At 45.3% G+C, this 9,017-nt stretch overlaps 1 protein-coding gene across 1 annotated transcript in view; it reads left to right on the top strand.

Annotated features, from left to right (window-relative positions):
- Nucleotides 1–9,017, top strand: part of tmeff2b (transmembrane protein with EGF-like and two follistatin-like domains 2b) — a 67,981-nt gene that overhangs the window by 46,993 nt on the left and 11,971 nt on the right. The window contains 1 exon segment of the mRNA XM_042081112.1: nt 3,408–3,507. Coding sequence (XP_041937046.1) covers nt 3,408–3,507 — 100 coding nt within the window.

Genomic DNA, 9,017 nt, shown 5'->3' on the forward strand with positions numbered 1-9,017 from the left:
GTTATATTATTGGCACAGCTCTGTGAAGTGAGACACGCAGAAACAAGACGTTTGATCAGGAAGTGAAAAAAAAACTGTGTAGGTGTTGGCATTCAGACGAAATCATGTAACCTCCCGGGAGGGAAGAAAAGAGAGAGGGAGAAGAGAGGGATGATGAAATAAATAATGTTTATTTATATAACAGTTTAGTCACACTGGAGGCTGCTCGTCAGAATCAAAAAATGACAGAATGACAGCAGAGTTGCAACAGAGTTACACCAATCTAATGACTATTAGTGGAAAAAAGGACATGCATAATTGAAGGAACTTTAAATGAATAAACCAACTCGACATAACTGGAGGTATATATAGACACAGATTTCTGTACGGTGAATGAGTATAAACATCTCAATATTTTCATTTCCATTAAAGAAGAAAAACTATGGGGAGAAAGAGAGAGAAATAGAAGAGAGAGAGAGAGAGAGAACAAATGATTATGATGGAAACCAAGAAAGTCAAAATAGAGCAGAAGAGGGCGAGGGAGGAGAGAGATAGACAGAGAGAGAAAGAGGAAGGAGAAATAAATGGCGGGGGTAGCAGGAAATGATGTGATAAGAAAAAGGTGAGGAGAAGAGGAAACTGTGAAGGCTGAGTGTGAGATAGATAGCTTCTAAATGCAGGGGGAGAGGAAGTGAGATGGAGGGATTACGCTTCACATGGAGAGAGAAAGAAAAACAGGAAGAAGAAAAAACATGATATCATTAGTTAAGGAGCTGCTAATGAAGGAAAGTATGACACTGCCATGTTCTCTTTCAGTCGAGGACACTCAACGTTAACTAATGGGAAGTCATCCCTGCATTTTTTAACATTTAGATGTGCGCACCTTTTTCTACATTATAAGTCATCCCTGCATGTCATCGATCTGTACCAACCTCTAATCACCTGTCTTCGGGAATTTAGTCATGCACTGCTATGAACTAGTCCTCTTTTCATTCGTCTGTGACCCTCAAGCAAATGAAGGAAAGAAAGAAAGAAAGAAAGATCAAATCAGGATTTTTATACACCAATTTGACCAGAGATGGTCAAGCAGTGTGAGTGTGAGTGTGTGAGTGTGAGTGTGTGTGTGTGTGTGTGTGCGCACGTGTGTGTGTGTGTTGTTTTAGATGACACTGCCATGTTAGTCGAGAACACTCAACGTTAACCAATGGAAAGTCATCCCTGCATGTCATCGATCTGAACCAACCTCTAATCACCTGTCTTCGGGAATTTAGTTGTGCACCGTGATGAACTAGTCCTCTTTTCATTCATCAGCGACCCTCAAGCTCTCGAACTACAAGGAAGGAAGCCTCAAACCCACCAGCAAGCTAAAGCTCACAGAATAGAAGTTTCCCTCACAAGCCTCGCCAGCTATTCATCTGTCGACAGGCCTCCACTTTTTCAGCGCGGCATTTGATTCCTATCGATCAATGGGTGTGCCTATAATAACAGTCTCTTCGTCAGGTGGCGGAGCTGTGAAGAGTGCAGACCGCTCTGGCGGCTGATGCCTGCCACCGTCGCCATATTGTCGCCTTTTTGACCAGGACGTGACAACCAGACAGTCGGTGACAGAAGTGTTTCAGTGCCTGAGCAACATTGTCAACCAGCAGAGGGACACATGTGTGCCCACACCCGTCACTGACCCTTGTGTCTTTTCGTTCGCTCTCCTGATCTCTCCCCCATGACTACTCCGGCGCCTGTGAACCGCTGTGCTCCGCCGCCACATCACACTCACTCTGCTTGTGCAATATTGTCGACTCGACGTGTTTGCAGTAGTAGTACCCTGCAGATGTGTTCTCTGCGAATATATGACCACTGTTGCAATGAGTGCTGTGGTTTATATGTGTCCCCATTGGTTAACGTTGAGTGAACTCGACTGAAAGAGAACATAAGGTTACACTCTTAAAACGAATGTGTTGTCCCTATGCCCAGATAGGGACAACACAGTTTGTGTCGTTTCCAACACATTCGTTTTAAGGTTATGTATAACCTTGGTTCTCTGAAGGATAACATGAGACGTTAACCTATTGTAGCCTCATTGACTCGTTGAACCTGACCATTTGGTCACTTAGGCCTCTAAGTCTAATTCTCTAAGACAGGTGATTACTGTTTGGTCGATGACGTCATGTGGGGATAACTTCCCATTGGTTAACATCTTGTGTTCTCCTTCAGAGAACCAAGGTTATATTCATAACCTTACGTTTGTTGGTAAGAGATTGGAATTGCATGGATTTCCCCTCAGCACCATTTAACTCACACTAAGTTACCATGGCCTTTTAACTCCCCCACCCTTCTCTTCATTTCTCTCTCAATATCTCCCTCTATCCTTCCCTCTGTCTCCTTTCCTCTCTTCCTCTCTCTTACCTTTCACCCATCTCTCTTTCTCTCTCTCTCTCACTCTCTCTCTCTCTCTCTCTCTCATTCTCTCGCTGTCTCTCTCTCTCTGCCCTGCGTTTGTCAGTGTTGCTGGCTGAGCTGTAGCGGTAGCTGTAGAGGTTGCCTCAGCAGAATGAGAAGAAATCAATAAGGCAGTGCTCTTAAGTAGTTTTGGGGGGGAAAGTTTCAAAAGGCCATTAGTCTAGGCCCTGTGGCCTGTAATTGGGTTTTGGTGTTGACTCTGAATGCCTTTTATCAGCGCAGAGGGATGAGCCTGAACACAGAAAGGGGAGGGGAGAGGAGAGAGATGCGTTTGTGTGTGTGTGTGTGATTATCTGTCTGTGTGTTTGAGATGTAGCCTCTATCTGATTGAGATGCAAGAAGACAGTGCTGCTAACGAGGCTAGCTATAATGAGGTTCGCATCTGGACCACTCCCTGGCCACACATACACCCCCCCCCCCCCCCCCCCCCCCCCCCAAACACACATACACACACACACGTACATCCTGTTACTGCATTCATTAGCCTCATGTCAGGCTCTCTTCCTGTTCTTCCTTTATCCTCTGTCTACTGGAGATCAGACAGAGAGCCATGAGAACTGAAGAGGGAAAATTTAGAGTGTTAACACTCAAATGTGTGGCACTAATTGTTTTGTGGCGTCTGGATATTTCTGTTCACGCCTGTGAGTGTGTGGGTGTATCATCTGTTTGATTGTCTGACTTGATGTGTCTACTGTGTTGGTGTAGGCATGTGTTTCTCAGAATGTTTACAGTAATTATATCTCTTATATGTTTCTACATAGTGTACAAATATGGGTCTCCTTGTTTTATATACATGCATTTTCCCAAACATGTCTATGTTGTGGTCTCTGACTATGTCTATGTGTATTTCATGTTTGGGTGTGAAATGTTTGTGTGTGTGTGTGTGTGTGTGTGTGTGTGTGTGTGTGTGTGTGTGTGTGTGTGTGTGCGCGCCCATGTGTGTGTATGACGTCCCTCTCCTGTGTTTCCCCCAGCTGGTGGTGAGGGCTCAGCAGAGACCAGCCAGAGAGAGACGTCCACCTGCGACATCTGCCAGTTCGGCGCCGAGTGTGACGAGGACGCAGAGGACGTCTGGTCAGTACTGAGCTCTTCATCGCCACTGAGCAACACTACTCAACACTGACCATACTCAACACTGACCATATTTAACACTGACCATATTCAATACTGACCGTACTCAAAACTGAACATACTCAACACTGACCGTATTCAATACTGACCATATTCAATACTGACCGTATTCAATACTGAGCAATACTCAATACTGAGAATACTCAACAATGACCATAATCAATACTGAGCAATACTCAACACTAAGCAATACTCCTCACTGACCGTACTCAACACTGACCATACTCAATTCATGGGTTTCATCAGGTCCCGTTCCACAGGTGTATAAAATCAAGCACCTTAATTATCAATGCAGACTGCATGGTGCTTGATTAATACACCTGTGGAAAGGGACCTGATGAAACCCATGAATACTGAGCAATACTCAACACTTAGCAATAATCAACACCAAGCAGCTTACTGAACACCTAGCAATACTCAACACTGAGCAATACCCAACACTGTGCACACACAACACTGAGCTCTCAAAACAGTAGATGCCACTAGCTCAGATCAGGCTGAGATTAGTTTCAGATCCGTACCAGGGTCATCTCACTAGTATACTCACTAGTATGAATACTCAACGCTGAGCAGCATACTGCTACACTATGAACACTGAGATTACTCAACACTGTGCAGTGTGCACTCAATACAGCAGATGCCTCTGGCTGAGATCAGCATCAGACCTGTACCAGGGGCATTGTCTACAGCACCTGGTGCTATTCCTGCTGTGTTTTCCTGTGTCTGGATATAATGATAATGTACTCAATGGGGTGGACTGTTTAATTGCTTGTTTGTTTTTGTGTGTCGATGGATGTGTGTGTCTGATGTGATTTTATGGCCACCCAAAGTTGGGCTGAATTGATTAAAAAAAAAGAAAAGAATTTGTTGTTAGCCGGGTGGCATGCACATGTATTCTCTGGTCATGACTGCGTGTGTTGAGCCCTTTGACCTAGAAGTGACCTGGAAGGACATATCTGTATGATCATGGCAAGCTGTAGTTGGGGTCACTTGCTCCGGGGTTGAGCATCTCTTGTTTCTGGGGAGACTACTGCCTTGGAGGATATTTTTAGCCGCGGAGGGTGGGAGGTGGGGGTTGAGGGTGTTGGCGGTGGGGGGGTTAGGCTGTCTGCCTGTCGTGTGATTGGGTTCGTGCTTCCCTCAGCAACGTCTCGCCCCTCATTATGCCACTCCTCAAACCACAGCTGAGACCCGAGACTTGTGCCACCGGAGAGCCGCCCGGATCCGGCGCGGGTTCGCCGCGGAGTCGACGGCTCGCTTGTTTCGTCTGGGTCCCCTTATTTGCCTAAAACGCCACGCTGTGCCACTCAGTCTAGCAGGCCCCATGTTAATTGGATTTCCGCAGGGATTACGCAGGTTGCTGCCGACTCAATCTGCAGAAAAGATGGATCGAGACGGGGAGGTGGAGGGGTGATGGGTGAGCGGTGTGGTGATGGGGGTGTGAGTCCGAAGGAAAGGAGGATGGAGGGACAGAGAGTTAGAGACGAAGTGGTGTTTTTTTAAAATCAGAGGGCAGATGGAAAAGAAAGATTGAGAGAAAGAAAGTGCGAGGATGAAAATAAAGTATGTGTGTGAGAGAGAGCAAGTGAGAAATGAAAGAGAAAAAGAGAGAGAGGATGAAAAGTGAGGAAGAGAAAAAAGAAAAAGGGGAAAAGAGAGATAGAAAGAGAGTGAAGTCAGAGAGGGGGGGTGAAGAGAGTGAATGGAGAGGAGAGGAGATGGTGAATGAGGGTGAGGGAAAACATGAAAGAGAGTTTTGGTGAATGAGAGAAGCACATGAGAGGGATGAGAGGAATAAGTGAAGGAGGAAAAGGAGAAATGTGAAAGATAGAGAGAAAGAGAGAGAGAGAGAGATGGAGAGAAAACAGAGTGGCGGAGAGCAGTACGGAAAGCAGCTGCTCACTTTAGTTTGGTCTCCATCTAATGGAGTTGAAGTGCTGGGATTAATGCCTCACGGCCTAAGGCAGTCAATTATCATTCAAATAGCTCAGCTGAGCTCTCGGCTTGAAAAGTGTGTAGTGTGTGTGTGTATGTGTGTAATCCTTAAATTAATCCACACTGACCACTTCTCTCTCAGTTAGAGAGCAGTTCTATCCCTGCTATCTTGTAGCACTTCCCATTTCCACTAATCAACTAACAGTGGTTCCAATTGCGTCCTGGATTCCTGTCAGTTGGCATGAGCATGTCTAATTAGACATGTATAATTAATCAGTAATTGATCCAGGCACTTGAGTTAACGATCTCATTACCTGCTGAGGTGAGCCAATCACAGGTAGGGTTCAGCCAGGTTAAAGGTATGAAGGTACTGCTTTTAATGCCACGGTCTAATGCTTAATCGCTAATGGCCCTGATCGAGCCTCCACAACATGGAGTCTAGAATGGATATACTCTTACGGCCTTACGGCCTGGTGCAAATGAATTGAAAGTCAATGTAAATTAGGAGATCGGGTCAATTTCTTCAAAGTGTAAAGGAAATTGTCTGGAGAATGTTCCAATGAGCGTATTCGTTTCGTCTGGTTTTAGTCCTGTGCTCTAAGAATTGTGAAGAAATACGATTGACTGACTAAGGCCAGCACCCATCCTTGTTCCTGTAAAAGTACAGAGGCCTGCAGAGGTTTGTAGTGGTTCTTAGAGGAGAGGTCAGTGTGTACAGCCTTAGTAGTGTTTGTTTTTCGAGGCATCTCAGATCCACATGTTCCAGTAATTTGTTTCTCGGCAGAAAACTCTTTGTCAGACAGATGTATACCTGGTCTGGCATTGGACTGCTAGATATGTGTAATGCCAAGGCTAGATTCATCTCAGTGTAATGCCGTTGACTTATCCCAAGAAATGGAGACGGAGGCTGGAAGTAGACTTTCTGAACCCATTCACGTACAGACTAAGCACAAGGCAGTTGGAGGTGTCGATCTACTACAAAACCCCTTCATTTGGATAAATAAATAAATAAATAAATAAATGGAATTCACTTGTTCATATTGCAACACATATTACTCTCAGTTTATTTTCCTTACTTCTCACATGTTACTGTAACAGGGTCTGACAGGGTACTTCTATATCTTTGTCATAGATTCATCCCAGCATAGGCTGCTATCGGTGATGCACTTGTCCAGCTTACGTCAAGTGTGTTGGGTGTTTTGACAGACCATGAAGGGCTCGACATAAACCCCTAAACCTGGATAACTTAGCTCTCGTTAATAACTTAAAAAGTCTTGGACACTTATGAGGATGTAGCTACAGGCACTGTGGACCGTGGTATTTTATTAGTCCGAGATTCATTATAACTGTCATCGTCTAAGCCTACAAATGAAGTGCCAAAACAGGAATAAAAAGGGGGGGGGGGGGGGAACGTGGCGGTCAGCACTGCTGTGCTCGACATGGAGGGTCAGTGTCTGGTCAGTGGGAAGACAAACAGGGAGATTTGGGGGGTTTCCTGGGGGCATGGGGTTCCTTCCGCACACCTCCACCTGTGAGAAGATGGTGGCGTGCATGTTAGTGTGAGTGTGTCTCGCACACTCGGATATCCAGAAAGTAAAAGTTGTGCGGCTCTCGGTGCCAGCTCATGGATTTTAATGAACTCCCTAGAGGACGCTTTGAGGTTTGTTCCATCGATTATACATTCTGGTGGAGCACAGCACAATTTGAAAATAAACTTTTCACCGCCACACTTGCCGTGTGTGTGTGCATGTGTGAGAGAGAGAGGGGGAGAAGACAGGGGGGGGCCTGCTTGTATATTTACTGTATGTGAGAGTCTGTGTTTGTGTGTGTGTGTGTGTGTGTCTGTGTGACTAAATTTGAGGATTAATTCATGGCGGGGGTAATTGGGGGATGTTAGCTGCCAGTGTGCCTTGCTGGGCCCAACTATGTTTGTACTGACTGTGATAGGCAATTAGCGGCTACATCTGGTGCTATTGATTCTGTCTGGCCCTTAAACTGAGAAGCTCTGGGCCCCACTTATAAATGCATACCCACCCAGCCCATCGCAACACTCATCACATTTTTTCTCCCTGGCATGTACAAGACCGTGTTGCCTCCAAATCGCTTTTTGTGGCAGTGTTTGAAAGGCCAAAATCTGAAGCTGAAGCTGGAATACTGCTGCTTTGCCACACTTTTCTCTCTCTCTCTCTAACGAATTGATGCTTTATCGGCATGAATGAAGTCATTGTTGCCAAAGTTACAACTTTGAAACTACGTGGAGTACACATATTATTTATTCAACATAAATATTTTGTAACATGCAATATCAATGAAAAACGTGAAATAGACGAGACTCATGCAGTCATTCATCACTCCATAAAATGCAGACTGAAGGCAGACCAAAGGCTTTGAATTGCTGATACAAAGTGATTTGATTTTTTAAAATAAATTTGCAGTAAAGGTTTTTAAAAGTGCCTATTGCCCCCTCTCCTTTCTCTCCCTCCTCCCCTCTCGCAGCCGTGGCCTACTGGTTAGCGCTTCGGACTTATAACCGGAGGGTTGCTGGTTCAAACCCCGACCAGTAGGAACGGCTGAAGTGCCCTTGAGCAAGGCACCTAACTGCTCCCCAAGCGCCGCTGTTGTTGCAGGCAGTCTTTCACTAATTCACGGATTGGGATAAATGCAGAAACCAAATTTCCCTCACGGGATCAAAAGAGTATATATACTTACTATACTATACTTATACTCATATATATATATAGCTATACTGTATATGCATCACTGCATCACCCCTCTATACCCCCCCCCCCCCCACACACACACACACACCAGACACACACATAAAAACACTGTTATGAAATTCTGCACCACTGGTGGATGAATCAATCGAGTGTTTAGAAGTGATAAGCTCCCCTGCTGTGATCAGTAAACTCTTTACACAGCTGTGAGGGAGAGGGGAAAGGGAGAGAGGAAGGATCTCTCTTCCTGTTTCGGTCGTACTAGAGGATGAGAGAGAGGAGAAGGGTTGGATCTCTCTTCCTGTTTCGGTCGTACTAGAGGAGGAGAGGAGAGGGTAGAGAAGAAGGAATAGATCTCTCTTCCTCTTTCAGTCGTACTAGAGGAGGAGAGGAGAGGGTAGAGAAGAAGGAATAGATCTCTCTTCCTCTTTCAGTCGGACTAGAGGGTGGATTTCTCCCTTTTGCAGTAATGCTGGTGGTGGGTGGATTTGACAGTCCAAGAGTTTGATGTGTGTTGTTTGTGTGTTTGATTGTTTGTTTGTCACACACACATACACACACACACATGCATAATACACATTCCCCCATAACAGTGATTAGTTGTGAAAGAGTTCAAGCTAACTTGGCGACAAGGTAACTGGCCATGGTCCTGAAATGCCGAGGAGGGTTCTAACCCTACAGTACCAGAGCTACTAGAACTTCCATGGTGCAACGGGGTAAATCTGTGTCAGAATTTCAGGAAATGCTGGTATGGACAGAAGAGATGAGAACTAGAGAGGGCCATGGGAGCTACATTGGAGC

The sequence above is a fragment of the Alosa sapidissima genome, chromosome 23 (assembly GCF_018492685.1).
Source record: "Alosa sapidissima isolate fAloSap1 chromosome 23, fAloSap1.pri, whole genome shotgun sequence".
Lineage (NCBI taxonomy): Eukaryota > Metazoa > Chordata > Actinopteri > Clupeiformes > Clupeidae > Alosa > Alosa sapidissima.